This window comes from Pristis pectinata, chromosome 13 (genome assembly GCF_009764475.1).
Source record: "Pristis pectinata isolate sPriPec2 chromosome 13, sPriPec2.1.pri, whole genome shotgun sequence".
Lineage (NCBI taxonomy): Eukaryota > Metazoa > Chordata > Chondrichthyes > Rhinopristiformes > Pristidae > Pristis > Pristis pectinata.
This window is the reverse complement of record NC_067417.1, coordinates 38746981-38766793: the sequence shown is the minus strand read 5'-3', so window position 1 is coordinate 38766793 and position 19813 is coordinate 38746981. Positions and strand designations below refer to the sequence as shown.

The following is a 19813-nucleotide window of genomic DNA, read 5'->3' as shown; positions in this document are numbered from 1 at the left end:
GGCAGACAGTACAGAGGGTCCTGGAGGCTGTTCCCCTCAATAACAGGTTTTCTGCTTTGGAAGCTGTTGAGGGGGATGACCTGCAGGGATCAAGCAGCCATAGCCAGGTCTCTGGCACTGGGACCAGTCCTGCTGCTCAGAAGGGAAGGGAGGAGAAGAGGAAGGCAGTAGTGATAGGGGACTCGATAGTCAGGGAAACAGATAGGAGGTTCTGTGGCAGTGAGTGAGAATCCCGGATGGTATGTTGCCTCCCAGCTGCCAGGGTCCGGATGTCTCTGATCGGGTCCACAGTATTCTTGAGAGGGAGGGAGAACAGCCAGAAGTCGTGGTACATGTTGGTACCAACGACATAGGCAGGAAGAAGGATGAGGTCCTGAAAAGTGAGTTTAGGTAGCTTGGCAGAAGGCTGAAGAACAGGACCTCAAGGGTAGCAATCTCAGGATTGCTGCCAGTGCCACGTGATAGTGAAGGTAGGAATAGGAGGAGATGGCAGATGAATGCGTGGCTGAGGAGTTGGTGCAGGGGGCAAGGTTTTAGATTTTTGGATCATTGGGATCTCTCCTGGGGAAGGTGGGACCTGTACGGAGAGGACGGGTTACACCTGAACCTGAGGGGTGGGGGGGGCCAATATCCTTGCAGGCAGGTTCGCTAGGGTTGTTCGGGAGGGTTTAAACTAGTTTGCAAGGGGGATGGGAAACAGGGGTAGGTCAGAGGAAGAAGTGGATGTGGAAAAGTCAGATCTAACATGTAGAGAGGCTTTAAGGAAGGAGAAGCAGCGTACAGGGTATAAAAGTAGAAAGGTGGATGGGCTAAAGTGCATTTACTTAAATGCAAGTAGTATCAGGAGTAAGGGTGATGAACTGAGAGCTTGGACAAATACATGGAACTATGATATTGTGGCTCTTGCAGAGACTTGGCTGTCACCAAGGCAGGAATGGATATTGAATATTCCTGGATTTCAGTGTTTTAAAAGGGATGGTGGGGAGGGGGAGGAGAAGAGGAGGAGGAGAGGCGTTACTGGTCAGGGATACTATTACAGCTGCAGAAAGGGTGGATAATGTAGCAGGATCCTCTCTAGAGTCAGTATGGATGGAAGTTAGGAACAAGAAAGGAGCAGTTACTCTACTGGGAGTATTCTATAGGCCCCCTGGTAGCAGCAGGGATACTGAGGAGCAGATTGGGAGGCAGATTTTGGAAAAGTGCAAGAATAACAGGGTGGTTATCATGGGAGACTTCAACTTCCCAAATATTGATTAGCACCTGCTTAGTACCAAAGGTTTAGATGGGGCAGAGTTTGTTAAGTGTGTCCAGGATGGATTCCTGTCATAGTATGTGGACAGGCCGACTAGAGGGAATGCCATATTAGATCTAGTATTAGGTAATGAACCGGGTCAGGTGACAGATCCCTTGGTGGGTGAGCATTTGGGGGACAGTGACCACCGCTCCCTAACCTTTAGCATTGTCATGGACAAGGATAGGAGCAGAGAGGACAGCAAGATATTTAATTGGGGAAGGGCACATTATGAGGCTCTAAGGCTAGAACTTGAGAGTGTAAACTGGGATGACATTTTTGAAGGGAAATGTACTATGGAGATGTGATCGTTGTTCAGGGATCTCTTGCAGGATGTCAGGGATAAATTTGTCCCGGTGAGGCAGAGAAGGAATGGCAGGGTGAAGGAACCATGGGTGACGAGAGAGGTGGAACAACTAGTTAGGAAGAAACAGGCAGCATACATAAGGTGTAAGCAGCAAAGATCAGATAGGGCTCATGAGGAATATAGAGTAGCAAGGAAGGAACTCAAGAAGGGGCTGAGGAGAGCAAGAAGGGGACATGAAAAGGCTTTGGCAAGTTGGGGTAAGGAGAATCCCAAGGCTTTTTTCACATACGTGAAGAGCAGAAGGATGACGAGAGTAAAGTAGGTCCGATTAGAGACAAAGGTGGGAAGATGTGCCTGGAAACTGTGGAAGTGGGTGAGGTCCTCAATGAATATTTCTCTTCAGTATTCACCAAGGAGAGGGGCCTTGATGATGCCGAGGACAGTGTTGGTAAGGTTAATGTTTTAGAGCATGTGGATATCAAGAGAGGGGATGTGTTGAAGCTGTTAGAAAATATTAGGACAGATAAGTCCCCGGGGCCTGACAGAATATTCCCCAGGGTGCTCCGCGAGGCAAGGGAGGAGATTGCTGAACCATTGGCTAGGATCTTTGAGTCCTCGTTGTCCATGGGAATAGTACCGGAGGATTGGAGGGTGGCAAATGTTGTCCCCTTCTTCAAAAAAGGTAGTAGGGATAGTCCAGGGGATTACAGACCAGTGAGCCTTATGTCTGTGGTGGGCAAGCTGTTGGAAAGGATTCTAAGAGATAGGACCTATGAGCATTTAGAGAATTATGGACTGATTAGGGACAGCCAGCATGGCTTTGTGAAGGGAAGATCATGTCTCACAAGCCTGATAGGGTTCTTTGAGGAGGTGACCAGGAAGATTGATGAAGGTAGTGCAGTAGATGTGGTCTACATGGATTTTAGTAAGGCGTTTGACAAGGTTCCACATGGTAGGCTTCTTCAGAAGGTCACAGGGCCTGTATTGTGCTGTATGGTTCTATGGTCCTATGGTTCTAACATCGCCAAACCTTCCCCCTAAAAAGGTAAATGTTAAAAATAAAGTTTCTTCATACAGATGCAATAGTCAATCCAAAATTCCTTTGGGAGTTTACCTTCAAACCCCATATGTCACTCATAAGTTTTACCAATTAGTATGTGAAAATTGGCAGCTGAAATAATATTGATACATTTGGCCATCACAGTAATTTATTGTTTTGTTTCCTATACATAAATCTGTATAATCTACTGTTCCATAATATAAGAATACATATCAGCAGAGAACCATTGGTTTACTTCTCATTATATGCCCTGAAATACAGCAAGATCTTGAGCAGAACTTTCTCTCAGTCGGTAAAATGTGGTCTTTAATAAGGTAGACTTGGAACAAATGGTCTTAAAATATCAGTCCTTCCTTTCTGTTCACATGAGAAATAGTGCTTGGTATAAATTCCCAAGGCATAGTGAAGGACTGCTTTACAGTTATATGTAGCATTGAAAATAAGAAACCAGAAAAGTATATACTCTACAATGTGTCAGTTACTATTTGGTTGTCAAGCCACAAAATACAACCATCATGCTACAGTACTTAAAAAGTGCTGGAGGAACTCAGCAGGTCAGGCAGCATCTATGGAGGGGAATAAACAGTCAGCATTTCGGGCTGAGACCCTTCGTCAGGACTAGAAAGGAAGAGGGCAGATGCCAGAATAAGAAGGTGGGGGGAGGGAGAGGAGCACACACAGGCAGGGGATAGGTGAGTCCAGGTGAGAGGGGGAAGGTAGGTGGGTGGGGGAGGGGGAGAAGATGTAATAAGCTGAGAGATGATGACTCCAGTGTCTTGAGGTGCTTAATATAGTGTTTCATGTCTCCAAAGTATACAGTAGAATGGAATCACTGTTGTGTGGCCATGAGCTTGTTGCTGGCTTTGAGGCTAGGCCTTCAAACACTCTCTTCTGCAGGCTACATAAATGTTTCTAATTTTCTTCAGTGTGGTGTATGAGAGGAAGGGACTTAGAGTAGATAGAAGTCCTTCAGCAACCTGTTCCCAGTGCAGAACATCACCCTCTGGCAATCAAGATTCATGACGAAACTCTGAAAGATGTGGATTGTTTCCCATATCTTTATGACAAAGACAATCATTGATGATAAAATCAATCATTGTCACCAGTGGGCAAGTGTAGGCTTTGGAGTATTTGAAGACTACAACCTGAAACTTGAGGTACTAAGCTCATTGTCTGTCAACAGTAGATATCCCTGTCTTACTGTATGCATTGGAGGTATGGACAACTTAAGCAGGTACCTCAAAGCATCGGAGATGTACCACCAAATTCACTAATGTACCAATATCAGAATCCTCTCCCAAGTCAACATCACAGCACCAAGGTTCTGTTCACACTCAACCAGCTCTGGTTGGCAAACCACATTGTTTGCATGCCTGACACCAGACTCTTGAAACAAACACTGCACTCTTAACTTTGTCACAGCAAGAGATTTCAAGGAGGACAGAGAAAACACTTAGAAGACGCACTCAGGCCTCCTAAAATGTAAACTTCTTAGACACAATCAAACAAATGACAGCCTTCAAACCATTCTTTTAATACCTTCTTAGCAGCAGTTTGCTTCAGTGTGGGACTAATCCATGAGTCAAAAAGTTGGGTGTTAATGACTGAGCATACTTCAATGCAATTTTCGGGGGCTTCACCATAACTGGAGATGCAATTTCTTGGCTGTTCAGATGGAGGTTAAAAAAAAACTCTGGAGTTATTTGTAGGAGTTGAGGATCTATCCCTTTAACCACAATAAAAATAGATCTGAACTGGTGATTTCTCTCATTACCGTTGATGGATTCCTGTTTGCAATTTATTTTGCTTGTTTAGCATAAAATAATTGAATGTGAAGCAGAGTCAAAGAGCCAAGTGGCACCTTTTTTTCTTATGTTTTTAGACATTTTTTTCATTATCTGGTTGAAAACCCTGAAGAAATGGAAGGTATTGTAGCGGTTGCTACGCGAATAAAACAAGACGCTAGTCGGAGGATTGCCGAACAAGAACTGGTTTATTTTCCCGCCTTGCGCGGGCTCCTTTAAGGGAGACTGTTCCCACCCAATGAAAACGGCAATGACGTAAATCCTACGTCATCAGGACTTTCCCGCGCGCGGGTTCTCCCCGTCGCTCGGAAAGACGAGGCCCGCCGCCATCTTGGGCCTCGTCGCTCTGACGCCGCGCGACCCGACTGCCGAGCCGGTTCGCCCGACTAAACGGTGAGTCACCACAGTATCTTATAAATGTAAGGTCTTTAACTTCTATCAACAATCTGTGTCAAATTCTTTTAAAATCTTTTCTTGAAATAATATCCTTTCAGACTTGCCTTGCTTATTTTTCTACCACATAAAATCTGAAAAATAATTGTTCACTTAACAAATTAAAAATTTCTCTGAGTTGAAATATTTGCTTCTCAATTTATATTCAAAATGCTCATTTGAAATAAACAAGTTCTTCAGTTGAATTTATTTTTTGGTCATTAGCATGGAAAGTTTCCAAGGCCATGGCATTATGTACCCATTTGGATAGCTACCTTTGAATTTTAACCAATCATCTATATTCCATGCTTGATACTGCATGAAAATGCCCACAGTTGTTTTATCTAAAGCTATGTACACTGATCAGTTTAAGCACATTGTAATTGATTAGTTTATTTTGGAAAGAAATCCTGCCACATGTAGATTAGTTAAAATTTCAGACTTTTATCTGTGAGATATCTAGTGTCCCAGCTTGACTATATAAAGGCTCCAGTACCTCATTCACCTACAAGAGCCATGGCTTTCTTTTGGGTTCTCTCCTGCCTTGCCTTCCTCGGCACAGCCTATGGACAGGGTAAATCATAATAAGAATCAAATATTTCAAGCTTTGAATATTTTAACTGAGTGAGACTCCTTTGTTTCTTGACTTCCATCCCAGGGTGTGGCATCCCGGCAATCAGCCCTGTTATCACAGGCTACGCAAGAATTGTGAACGGTGAAGATGCCGTTGCTGGGTCATGGCCCTGGCAGGTCTCCATGCAGGTAGGTTGAAGCAAAGGCTCCGTGTCTTGGTAATTCCTAGTGTTACTGATATATATCAGTCTGTTTATAGAGACGGTCATTCCCACAAATATCCAACATTCTAGGTCAATTTTCACTGGGGGTATTAGGCTAATTTAGTGCAGCTGAAGGCTGAAGAATATATACTGGTAAAGTAAATTATTTTGCATTTGGTGTGATAAAACAAAATATTGCTAAAGATAGATCATGATCAGAAATTTGCAGCCAGGAGACAGAGAAATTTTGTTTCAAGGATGGAAAAACAATAATGTGACCTAATCTAGAGACTTAAAAATCAACTCTGATCTGATCAAAGTTGGTGTTCATTGAAAAATCACACCTCTGAACCAAAGATTAAACATGTCCATTGGGAAATTTATGGTAGCAAAGGTAGTGCCACTATTCAAGAGAAAGGGGAGCGTGAAAATAGGGACCTCGAAGAAGAACAACATTTTCATCATCTCCAGCATCTGTAGCCTCTTGCTTCCAAAATTAGATGAGATTTTGAGAAGAGAGGAGGATGTGAAGAAATTTCAAAGAACACATACAGAGTGAAAGGTAAGAACATGGCAGATGCAACATCATGTGGGGAAATGTGAATTATTCACTTTGGTGCACAAAAACAGAAGAGTATTTTTAAATGGAGAGAGTTTGTGTGATTTTGATGTTTAGCCGGGACAGGTGCCCCTTGTAGGCATCATTGAACAATAACATTCAGGTGCAGCACATGATTAGGAAGGAAAAGTCTCCAAAGGCACCTACCAAACATTGAAAGGCCTAGATAGAGTGGACATGGAGAGGATGTTTCCAATCGTGGGAGAGTCTAGGACCAGAAGGCACAGCCTCAGAATAGAAGGGTGTCTCTTTAGAACAGAGGTGAGGAGGAATTTCTTTAGCCAGGGGGTGGTGAATCTGTGGAATTCGTTGCCACAGACGACTGCGGAGGCCAAGTCATTTGGGTGTATTTAAAGCGGAGGTTGATAGGTTCTTTATTAGTCAGGGTGTCATAGGTTAGGGGGAGAAGGCAGGAGAATGAGGTTGAGAGGGAAAAATAAATCAGCCATGAATTGAATGGCAGAGCAGAATCGATGGGCCGAGTGGCCTAATTCTGCTCCTATGTCTTATGGTCTTTTGGTCTTAAAACGGGATGTTAACTTTTATTACAAGAGGAATGGAGCACAGGATTAAAGAACTTTTACTGCAGTTATATTGGTGAGAATTAACTGGAACATTGTGCATGTTTTGGCAACCTTACCTAAAAAAGAATATAAATACCATCGAGTGGATGCAGCAAAGATTCACTACACTGCTTCGAGGCATGGTGGGTTTGCCATATAAGGAGAATGAGTAGAATAGGCCTGTATTCTCTAGAGTTTATAGGAATGTTGGAACATACAAAATTATTACAGAGCACAGGAGTTGGATGCAGTGGGGATATGTCCCCTGACTGATTCAGGGAGGATATTTCCTCTGCCACCGTCTTGGAATAAGGGGCAGAACATCTGGGACTGGGAGGAGGTGAAAATTCTGTGAAGGGGAATCCTTGGGATTCTCTACCCTGGAAGACTGTGGAGGGTCAATCTTTGCATTTGCTTAAAACAGGTATCAATAGATCTTTCAATATTAAGGGTATCAAGGGGTATGGGGATAGTGCAGGAAAATCACGCCAAGGCAGAAGAGCAGCCATGATCTTGACAAGTGGACGAGCAGGCTCTTGTTTCTCATGTTCTCGTGAGGAGAAATTCATTGGGTTGTGAACCCTTGTGGAATTCTCTGTCCCAGAGGACTGAGGACATTCAGCTGAGTGTATTCAAGGCTGAGCAATAAATTTCTGGACTCAGGGGTTCTAGGGTTTGGGCAGGAAAATGGAGTTGAGGTAAAAGATCAGCCATGACATTATTGAATGACAAACTGGGCTCAAAGGGCATTCACCTGTTCCTACATCCTATATTGCCATGTATGAGACAACCTGCTGTTGTCTCATAATTATTCCCCTCTCTGTACAAAGCTGGTATGTGGTGATAAATGCTTCTATGCAATATAATCTTAGTAATGAAAATCAAAAATCTGCAAATGGTGGAAAAGCAAAATAAAAAACATAAAATGCTGAAACACGCAGCAGGTCAGACACTGCTCCAATGAGGAACAGCACCTCACCTTCCACCTGAGCTTGTTGCAGCCTTCCAAACTCAATCTTGAATTCTACAGATATCTCACTTTCTCTCTCTGTAACGGAACTGGCCATTTCTGTTGTAAGCCATCCGTCTGTAATATTGGCTGAGTTCTTCTTTCTCTGTGTTAGCACAGCCTGACCTGCTTTTCACAGCTTTTACTTTCCATTACTGGTACTCCCACTCTCTGACCACCCTCATTTCACAGTTTTTACATTCCTTTGCTCAGGATCCCCCTGTCTAAAAGCTTCCATCAAACCATTAACCAGATGGTCTTGTTTAAACTTATCCTCCTGTAACTTTAGCCTCAACCTATCAGAGATATCCCCTTTGTCCTATCCATCTCAACCCTCTCCTCTCTTCAAATTAAAATAATGTATTTTCTCTCTTTCGCAGTCTGAGTAAGGGGTTTTACTTGAAACATGAACTCTTTTTCTTTTTCCACCAACACTGCCTGACCTGCCTCATGTTGCTATGATAATTTTCTGTTATAATATCAATAATAATGTTTTGAACATTGTGCTTTCTGCTGGACTTAATAATTGTTTCACTTTCTACACCAGCAAACAAATGGCTTTCATTTCTGTGGTGGCTCCCTGATCAACGAAAACTGGGTTGTTACTGCTGCCCACTGCAGTGTGAGGTAAGGTAATAGCGTTAATATCTTCAAAGACTATGCTTACAACACAGGGAGGTACAACGCTCACTGAATGTGATTTTCCTTCTGCAGCACAAGACATCTTGTGGTTGTTGGAGAATACAACAAATGCTCACAGGATGCCAAAGCTCAATTTATCCCAGTCGCTAAGGTAAGAATCCTCTGATCTTTATTGATGGTTTAGAGAGAAGAATTTAGAAAATGGATCACCAATAGGTTTCTAACACTAGAAAAATGCTCCCGGCAGCATTTGATCATTTTTTCTGCATGATCCTGCACTGGTGTTATATCATCTCCTTCCATGAAAGTAAGCTCCTGCTCCAGCCTGCATAACTGGGTGCAGTTGCCTGGGGTGGTCACCTGAGTCTGCATTCAGTGCATGGACAGGGGCGGCTGGAACCCATCTTCTGACAGCTGCCGCCTCTGACACTTAGAAACAGGAAATAATGTGTCAAACATCATCTAAAACCACTTTCCACTTTCTAATTACTGTTAACTAAGATAAAGCTTAGTAAAAGAAACTTCTACTTACTATTTTAATTAAGATTGATGGGAGCTGCCTGAACTGCCCACCCATGGCTGATGTAATGCTATCGGGCAATGTGCAGAGTGCACAAGGTTTACACTCAGTGCACCAGGCTCCACACGCAGTGTTGGCAGGCAGGTTTCCCCATGGAACCACCAGCCAACCATCAGTGCTATCAGCCCATTGATTTCACTCCCCGAACTAAATGTGTGACAACACTTCATTCAGAATCTCAAATGTATGCCCATTATCGACAATGAAGGGCCGAGACCTATAAGGCAGAATGTTATTGGAGAACAGTCAAGGTTATGTGTGCAGACATTTGCCAGGGAAAGGAAAATGAATCATGACTTAGAACATCAAAAGACAAAGACCATGTGTCAGGACTTTGAACATCACTGGGGAAAGGCTATATAATTTCCATTATATGGGACGTGGGGAAAGGGTGAGGCCCAAAACACAGGACATCATCTGGTAAATAGAGTCATGAACAACAAGTCCCTACAGAGGCCATACAGCAAGATATCATCAGGGAATGATCAAAGCCAGTAGTGTGGAGCGTGGTCAGGAGAAGGAGCACAAGGCAGAACATCAACAAGGGAAGGTAAAAGTTCACAATACAGGAGACCATTGGCTGAGGCCCAGAATACAAAGCACCATTTGAATTAGAAACAGCAGCAAGGAGCAGAAATAGAAGAGATAATTTGGAAATGTTAGAGCAGTGTGAAGAAAGAACTAATCGTGACCTTGTGTCTTACAGGCTATTACTCATCCCAGATGGAACCCGAAGACCATTAATAATGACATCACTCTTGTCAAGCTGTCATCACCTGTATCGTTCAACTCTTACATCTCTCCTGTCTGTCTTGCTTCAGCATATGAATCATTCAGTCCTGGCAAGCTGTGTGTCACTACAGGATGGGGACTGACTCGCCCCAACGGTACGGTGGCTCCACTGCTTTGGAGAGACCAATAGTGACGTGGACAGGTGGAGCTGGATCTCCACCTAGAGAAAGAAAAAAGTCCTTGACTACTTATTGAGCTATCGATTAAAAAACTCTACAGAGGATAGTGTAAAATAATTTCATAGATAATTCTCCCCGAAATTGAAGAGCAACTTTCAAATGGCACAAATCTAGTTGAGAGAATGAAAAACACGATGATGCTGGAGGAACTCAGCAGGCCAGGCAGCATCCGTGGAAAAAAGCAGGCGGTCAACGTTTCGGGTCAGGACCCTTCTTCAGGTGCTGTCTGGCCTGCTGAGTTCCTCCAGCAACATAGTGTTTTTCATCGAGATTCCAGCATCTGCAGTCCTTTGTTTCTCTAGTTGAGAGAATGCTGTATTGTTCAATGCTCCCAACAATTCTCTCTCTGTGCTTCAATTTAATGTCTTGCTGCAGAGTAACTGATTGCCTACATCTGTGCAAGTTGCAAAAGGGACCAGTAGAAGACAGGTAAAAGGCGCACAAAGGCAGTGCATGTGACTGCATTTCAATCTGCCGATTAAAAATATATGGTCATAGGTCCCAGAGAACTGTCCAGTGGAGGCCACAACTATGGGAGTTCTAAAAAGTGAATAAATGTAGTAAAGAGGCATTGCAGGTTTTCCCTGAAAGAAATGAATTAAGTTGGTTAAATGGCTTACTCCAATGTGGAATATATTGCAAACTTGTTTTAAATATAGGAACGTGGAACAAGTGAAGAAACCAGTGGTGGAGGGGCATTAGCCATGTCATTTCTGTGTAATGAGGCACCTCAATAATTTGAGATGCATGTAATCTAGGCAAGAATAGGGCATTTACGTTTGTGTACAAATTTCCAGCAAAGGCCCCATACTTCCCAAGAATAAATCTGTAATAAACACAAATAATACTTTATTGGGTGAGGAAAATCTAACAGTACATTTTATCTCCTTTCACCACCCAGCTTTTGGAACACCTTGCATCCTGCAGCAGACATCTCTCCCTCTCCTGAGCAACCGTCAATGTGAGCAATACTGGGGCAACATGATCTCTGATGTGATGATTTGTGCTGGAGCTTCTGGTGCTTCCTCCTGCATGGTAGGTCAACAAAATCCCCTTTAGGAAAGCTTCCTTCAACTTCACCTGGCACACCAATTAAATCTGATTTCTTTGTTTCCAGGGTGACTCAGGAGGACCCCTCATCTGCCAGGAGGGAGGAGCCTGGTACCTGACAGGAATTGTCTCCTGGGGCAGTAGCCGTTGCTCCCCAAGCATACCCGGCGTTTATGCCCGTGTGTCCGAACTTCGTAGCTGGATCGATCAGACACTTGCCAATAACTAACAAGATATCTATCCTATTGTGAACTTCAAATAAAAATCAATGGTCTGCCTGACTTTTTCTTTGCATTCTTGTCGTGCTGTGATTATTACGAATAACTTTGAACAGAAGCTGAATTTTTTTTCTCAGGAAAGTGCCTGTAAAACATGTAAGGTGCACAGTAATATCCCATCAAATGGGGAGGGAAGTCAAAATGTTCCCACCACAAGCCTCGCCCTAAAGTTCCTGAACCCACAATGTCACATGTGAGAGCTGACCAAGGATAAGGTGTCACAATGTCACACGAAGAGCGAGCTCACAGAGAACCCAAATGCAGAACGCCAGAACGAGACTGGAGTCGGGATGCTTTCTCGGTACTGAACGCAGAACAACGAACCAAAGGAATTTTGCCTCGGGACTCCAAGACGGGAGTCCTGACATGGAAACAGGGTTTTCTCAGAGAAACCGCAAAACCAGGACTGCTCTAGAATTAATGGCTCTAAGCAGCCAGGAGACAAAGCATACCCAGAGATAGACCAATAATCTGGCAACCAGTGTTTGTGAAACCAGGGGTTCTTATACTAGTCTCCTGATGGAACTCAGGCGTGTGTCATTAGGCAAATAGTAGTGCATGGAAACCATGTGCTACACAACAAGGCAGCACCAATGGGGATAAGGGGCAGAATCGAGAACCAGCACTCGGAACCATGACATAAGGAGGTTCCACATGGACAGAGGAGCACCAGTCAGAGGCAGACTTATCCAGGAACATGGGAACGGGGAGTGGGCCATCAGCTCCTCAAAACTGTTCTACAAAGTAAGATAAAATGATCCACCAGAAAATCAATTTGATTTTATCTCACTTCCATTTCACCCCGCTTTTCTTTCCTGTATTATCTCTGTCTCAAAGTTTTAGTTTTGAAACATTCATGTAACCTAGTCCCAATGGTGTTTTGGTGAGAGGTGACTGATTTCTCCTGTAGCTGAAGAGGACCATCCTGAGATCACGCCTAACTCAAATTAAGGTCACGCAATCTGTCCTGGGACGCTCACACCAAAGGAAATGGTTTTCAATCAAGTCAAATCCTGTAATATTCTAAACACCTGATTTAGGACCAACCTTTAATTTTGTGTACTTGAGGGATGATAAACCTGGTGTTTACAAATAACACTTTTAGCACCAAAATCATTCTGGTGAATCTTTGTTGTACCAATTTCTTCCTGAAGGGCCCAGAACCAGATTACTCGAGCAGCATAGTACAAAATTACAATTCACCTTTTCAAATACTTCTTGTCACTGTCCATTGAAGATTTCTGTACATTGATGTTTAAGTCTACCTTGTTCTTGCATGGTTCCTACTTCCTCACATGTTAGAAAGTTATTTTCTAAGGTCCAAGGTGGATGATCTCACAGACAGTAAACTCCATCTGCCACAGTTTTGCCAACACTCTTAATCTATCATCGTGAATGTACTGAACTTGGAACAGTACTAAGTTTGGATGTGGGGCTCTTCATTCTTCCAAAAGCCCAGATGGAAATAGTGAAAAGTTGAGGTCCTAGCACAGATCTGTGGAGACACTGCTTTGCACAGCCTGCCAAATGGAAGATGAAATCACCATCGCCATCAAAATGAATTTAAAATAACGCCTTTGTAAACAGCATAGAGTACAAGAATGGTGGAGAGGAAAAGCCAAGTGTGGTGCTGCCTACTGGACTATATGAAGCCTTAAACCACAATTCCCAAACTCAAAGCAATAACCAGGGCTTTTCTCTGGCTCATCTCCTGCTCCACCATTCTCTGCACAGCCTGCGGACAGATAAGTTACATTTGAGAGCTTGTATTTTAACATTACTTTTTCTTGGAAGCCCATTGCATTAAATCATGGCTGCTTGCACATTGACTATATTAAATCTAGGCTGTGGGCTTCCAGCCATCAGCCCTGTTGCCATTAGTTCCCCCTGGTTGTAAATGGAGAAAAATTCTTCCCAGGATTCTATCCTTGGCAAGTTTCCATATCCATAGCAAGCTCTGTTAATGCTGCCAATGTGCCAGATAGATCATCATTTATGACACTCTCTCTATAAATCAGCCATCAATAAAATGAAGCAGAACACTCAATAGTACCGATATATTTTATGGCCCTCTTTTGCTTTGAATTTGCTTTGTTCTTTTTCCTGTTTTCAATAATATTTTCAGTTTTCAGCAAAATGATCAATACCAAGTTTGGGATATTGATTTTCTGATTATTCCAAATGATGGGGGGGCTTCCTCTTCTCTGCCTGAACCGCAGAAGATTTCTTCTAATGAAATGTTTCAACTCTTTGCATCATCTACATCATCCATTGGCTGTTGTGTTCACAGTTGCAAGTGTTACATGACGTAAGAAATAGAAACAGGAAGAAACCATTTGCCTTTTCACCTTCTCTGCCCCTCAACAGGATCCTACTGATCTTTTATGGCAGCACCACTTTCTTACACTAACCCCATATTCCTTGATTTTCTCAATACTCAAAAACCTATCAATCTCTGTTGTGAATACATTCAGTGGCTGAGCATTCACAGCCTCTGGGGTAGCGAATTTGAAAGATTTATTGTCCTCTGGATGAAGAAATTTCTTCTCATCTATGTTGGATGGTCAACCCCTTATTTTGAGACTGTGACCCTGGTTCTAGACATCTGTTGTGTGAAATCGTTCTTTTAACTGTCTTAAGGATCAAGGACCCTGGACTCGAGCCTTGTAGACCAAAACTAGTTTAATCACAAGGCAAACGCGGGACAGAATGGATGGGAACAGACACACGCTCACTCACGCACAGGATGCCACGAACACGAGTGGGGAAGTGCAACTGGGGTAAAATACACTCACACACACACACACACACTGATACACACAAGCACACAATAACAATGTACAACTTCAGGATATAACACTTCAATGCCCGTCCCACACTAGCATTGGCCCTTAACGCTCCCTGAGTCTGAGTGAAATGCTCCCTGACCATGTGGTGATGCACTCTTACCACTGATCTCTGCAGCATTGTCTCACTACTCCTGGGGTCGTCAAAAGAGGAAGGGCCTAGGGGAGGCAGCCCTTTTTTATGGTGCTAGGAGGCTGGGTGGAGCCTCACTGTTGTGGTTTGAATGAGCCAATGGTGTGGGAGTCAAAAACAAAGGTTCCTGCCACAGCCAATGGTCAAGCAGGTTCAGAGACAAAGGATACTGGTCAGGCAGGTTCAGATGCAAAAGGTACTCTCACACCTGAGAGGTGGGCGGAGCGCACCTTGATTGACAGTAGTATCACTTCCAATCAGAGGAGCCATGCTGTCCTCCGGTCAGCGGGGGTCAGTGTCGTTACTGTCACGTGATATCCATGTGGATTTCTCACAACAACATCCTAATCGGTGGAAGAATCATCTCAACATTTACCTTGTCAAGCTCTATAAGACTTTTGTAAGTTTCAATGAGGCTATCTCTCATTCTTCTAAACTCCAGAGAGAATTAATCATATCTGCATAATCTCTCAGGACATCTAGTCTCCTTCAGTTCTGGCTTGGGAATGCTCCCTGATGGGTCCACGATTAGCAGGATAATGTTTCCATCTCCATCAGTAAAGCTGATAAATATCATTGGACATCTCCTTCTGTTGACTAGATATTGACTGCTCAAAGGAAATAAAGAAGCATATATACACCGATATTTCCAAAGTTACATTTCACCAGCTATTTCTGAAGGAATTGGATAAGTTTAGGAAGTGGTTATAATAGTGAGAATCCAAAAATTAAAATCCAAAGAGCAGATAGAAGTGGAATTCCTACTGCACAGTACAGTTGGGGCAGATGCGTCAAATACTTTTAAGTGGAAGCTAGACAAGTACATAGGGAAAACAGTAGAAAGATATGCTTATCCTGAAGGGGTTATAAGAAAAAGGGCGAGAGGAGGCTTGTGTGGAGCACAAACACCAATATGGACCAGTTAGGGTTACAGGTGTAAAAGTCCACGGATCCCTGAAGATAGCAGCACAGGGAGATAAGGGAGTGAAGAAAGCCATGCGGGTTGCTTGACGACATTAGCTGGAGCAGAGAGCATCAGAGCATGTTGGCCAAAGCTGATTACTGTGTTCAGTTCTGATTGCCACACTATAGCAAGGATGGGATGCATTGGAGAGGGTACAGGGGAGATTCACCAGGTATGTTGTCCAACATGGTAAATTGGTTTATTATGTCACATGTACCGAGGTACAGTGAAAAACTTGTCTTACATACCATCCAAACAGATCATTTCATTACAACAGTGCATTGAGGTAGTACAGGGTAAAACAAGAACAGAATGCAGAATAAAGTGTTAGAGTTACAGAGAAAGTGCAGTGCAGGCAGACAGTAAGGTGCAAGGTCATAACGAGGTAGATTGTGAGATCAAAAGTCCATCTTATTGTACTAGGGAACTGTTCAATTGTCTTATATACAGTGGGATAGAAGCCAGTGGCAGGCACGGTAGTGTAGCGGTTAGTGTAACGCTATTACAGCACCAGCAACCCCGGTTCAATTCCGGCCACTATCTGTAAGGAGTTTGTACGTTCTCCCCGTGTCCGTGTGGGTTTCCTCTGGGTGCTCTGGTTTCCTCTCACATTCCAAAAGGCATATGGGTTAGGAAGTTGTGAGCATGTTTTGTTGGTGCCGGAAGCGTGGCGGCACTTGCGGGCTGCCCCCAGAACACTCTACGCAAAAGATGCATTTTTCACTGTGTGTTTCGATGTACATGTGACTAATAAAGATGTTATTTATCTTATCTTATCCTTGAGCCTGGTGGTACGTGCTTTCAGGCTTTTGTATTATCTGCCCAATGAGAAGGGGGAGGAGAGAATGTCTGGGGTGGGTGAGGTCTTTGAAGATGCTGGCTGCTTTACCGAGGAGCACAGACAGAGTCCATGGAGGGGAGGATGGTTTCAGTGATGCACTGGGCTGTGTCCACAACTCTCTGCAGTTTCTTGTGGTCATGGGCAGAGCAGTTGCCACACCAAGCTGTGATGCATCTGGATAGGATGCTTTCTATGGTGCATTGATAAAAATTGGTGAGTGTCAAAGGGGACATGCCAAACTTCTTTAACCTCCTGAGGAAGTAGAGGCACTGGCGAGCTTTCTTGGCTACGTGGTTGGATTATGACAGGCTATTGGTGGTGTTCACTCCTAGGAACTTGAAGCTGTGTGAAACTTGTGCACCGCCTCCCCTTCCTGAAGTCAATGACCACCTCTTCTGTTTTGCTGACATTTAGAGAAAGATTGTTGCCATGACACCATGTCTCAGGCCCTCTCTCTCTCTCCTTCCTGTACTCTGACTCACCATTATTTGAGATTCAGCCCACTACAGTGGTATCATCTGCAAACTTGGAATGTCTCAATTATGAGGAGAGACCAGATAGGCAGGAGTTGCTTTCTTTGGAGCAGATTAAGGCTGACAGGGGACCTGATAGATGGGTACAGATAGTGTAGATAGCAGGAAACTTTTCCCCATTGCAGAGGTATTTAAAACTGGAGGGCATTGGTTTAGGGGAAGGGGCAAGAGGTTTAGAGGGAAACTGAGGAAGAACATTTCACCCAGAGATTGTTGGAGGTAGAAACTTTCATAACATTTAAGAACTACTTAGATGATCACTTGAATCATCCGGGCACAGAAGGCTACAGACCAAGTGTTGGTAAATGGGATTAGTATGGATGGGAACTGGTCAGCATGGGCATGGTGGGCCGAAGGGCCGTCTTTGTGCTGACCTTTCTGACTGTAAGGCTTTCTCAGTGGTGCTCCTGAACTTTGCAGTGATGGGCCACTGAATGAAATATCTATTGGGCTGCCATGTGCCACTCATTAATATGTATTTACAAAGCTCCACACCAGTTCTAGGTATCAATTTTTTTGAATGATTGTACCTATCAGATAACCAGCCTTCCGCATTCCACGTCCCCATGAGCCCAGGCCACCCTTGGTACTTGTCTACCCATGGTTCAACTGAATAAAAATTGTTGTAAGTGTCAATCCCAAACCTAATGTAACAGTTAGATAAGTGAAAGCTGGTTTGAATGGGCAACACCAAGCTAACGGTTAATTTCAGAAACTTCTTCATAATATCATGTGGAACCAATAAATGAAGCATGATTGTAAAGGATTCAAACCCTTGAAGAAATTTATGAAAATATTAGCTGTCACAAAACGTGGAGAGCATAGGTTCTTCGGGCATTAGCAAGGAAATCTCCACATCCATTTCAGGCAATGATATTGATTCAGGTAAAAACCATTTCCAGGAAATTATCTAGTAGAGCTGTGTTAGTAATAACCAAAGGGTCACCGCAGTTACAGTGGGATACTTCCCAGAAATCTTTGCCTTCTGAGAACTTCCACTGCAAAAGAATTGCAAATATGCATTGTGCATTAAGGCAAAAAACAATATTCCAAATATTTATTCATAGAAAAATAATGATATCATTAAACATAAATTCCACAACTGCAGAGTCAGAACCACGGCTGCAAATACTTACACTTCAGCAGTCTGTAAATGGAAAGATGCGAACAGTTCCCAACTGTTATAGGAGGAAGGCAATGGAGGAATGCCACCTGTTGGATTGGGTAGTGATCAGTGCACTGCGTACATTCTCATCTTAGTGTGGCTTCCTATTTTGCAACACTGACAACAAGTCATCAGAATCTTACTAGCTGTGAAGCACTTTGGACATCATGGTTACAGAAGGCATTATATAAACACAGGTGCATCATATCAACACCCCAAGTTATTTGTGTCAATTCTGTCAAATCAACTCACTGTTTTCCTTAAATACCTCCTCATTTGTCGCCAGGTAATAACAACTCCAACCATTTTCTCTCCAAACCTGCATTGTGTGAACTTATTCATTGGAATCAGCCTCTTCTGTTATTTCTCAGACTATCTGCATTCTCGTCTATCAATCTGCTTTTCCATCTCATTTTTAACGTGTCTATAGTTCGTGAAGCAAATCGAATCACTTGATTGTTGGCAAGCAGAAGGCAAAATTTATAATTAGCAAATAGAAGGTTGAACTCCGTATGCCTTTGTTTAATTACTTCAAGATATTTCTTTGCTGCAAGTTCCTGAAAGTGCATTAAATGTGAAGTGGGCATTCTATTCCATCCCTTGCACAAGGTTTGTAATTTAACTTTTTTCATTCTGGTCAATGGGTCGGGCAGGACTTTGGGGGTTACAGGTTGCCAATGCCTTAAGGCCACTTGGGAGGGGTTATGTGGGGAAATGGTGGTAGGAATTCTGTGGAGTGAATAATGAGGGAGATGGAGAGCAGAGGGGTTTGGGGAGAAAATTGCAGAGCATCAGGCCTACATGGCAGAAGGAATGTTCACTGATGTGCAATGAAATGGGAAAAATAGCTCAAAAGGCTAGGATCAAACAGCAAGACAGATTGGAGATGGTAGAGTAGGAATCTGGGTTTAAGTATTTGACTGTCATGTAATAAGAACATGAAAATGTTATTTTTAAACTTATCTGTTAGGTAACACCTTCAAGGTGCCCCTTTCTAGCCCATAATACTGACAGATTAAAGTTCAGAGAATATTTTAGCAAAGGAGTCCAGAAAAAACTCCTAGTGGCTCTATGTGCATAAACATTGGGCCTATATTTGATTTCAGGCAGGAGGTTTGAAACAACTGAAGGGTTTCCTAACACTAATGACCAAATATGTTTTAACTCCTTGTACACATTGATTGAGTCCTCAACTTATGGGTTACAGTCAAAGTACAAGAAAAGCCAAGACCCAATTTCCCTCCATTATATCAAAGGTACATTTAGATTTTACACAGCTCAGATTTAATGGTCTCCAATAACTATTCCTCACAGGACTCTCATGGACATCATTTCTGAGGAGGCTGTCTAATAAATTGGAAATGGATTGTCAATGTCGTGCAATTTAAAGAATTTCATAACACGTCATCCCATTTAAATTGCAGACATAATCCAAACATAATCCTAGAGATATTTTTCATGGACCACAGTTCATATAATATCTATCTCCTTTCATCAGATTTATTTCCTGAAAGAACTGGAGGCCATTTGCCCATCTTGCATATGCTGACTTTGAAAGAGAGTCCCGTTAAAATGCTCATTCCACATATATCAGCAATTTTTGCTCCTTGAAGTATTTATCCAATTCCCCTTTTCAAAGTTAGAATTGAACTAGCTTCCACTGCTCCATCTGATAATGCATTCCAGATGATAATGATTCACTGTGCCATTGTTTCTTTTTCCAATTCCCTGAATCTGTGTCCTACTCACCCATTGGAACAATATTTGATTCGGCCCAGTAGCCTCCAGTGGGATTTCTCCCAAAGCAGGGCTTGAAACAAAAGTTCAGCTCCACATCCTGCAACGTTCAAACTCTGCATAATCTGGGCAGTGACCAACCTGAGCAGGAACAGATACACAAACACTTGCATGCATCACATCAACACCGCTGCACTAAGTGAGACAAGGT

At 43.1% G+C, this 19813-nt stretch overlaps 1 protein-coding gene across 1 annotated transcript; it reads left to right on the top strand.

Annotated features, from left to right (window-relative positions):
* Positions 1-5411: 5411 nt before the first annotated feature.
* LOC127577109 (chymotrypsin B-like) lies at positions 5412-11334 on the top strand. The gene is made up of 7 exons (XM_052028007.1): positions 5412-5469; positions 5554-5657; positions 8410-8489; positions 8577-8655; positions 9791-9971; positions 10957-11090; positions 11173-11334. The coding sequence occupies exons 1-7, from the start codon at positions 5412-5414 to the stop codon at positions 11332-11334; spliced, it is 798 nt and encodes a 265-aa protein (XP_051883967.1).
* Positions 11335-19813: the final 8479 nt, after the last annotated feature.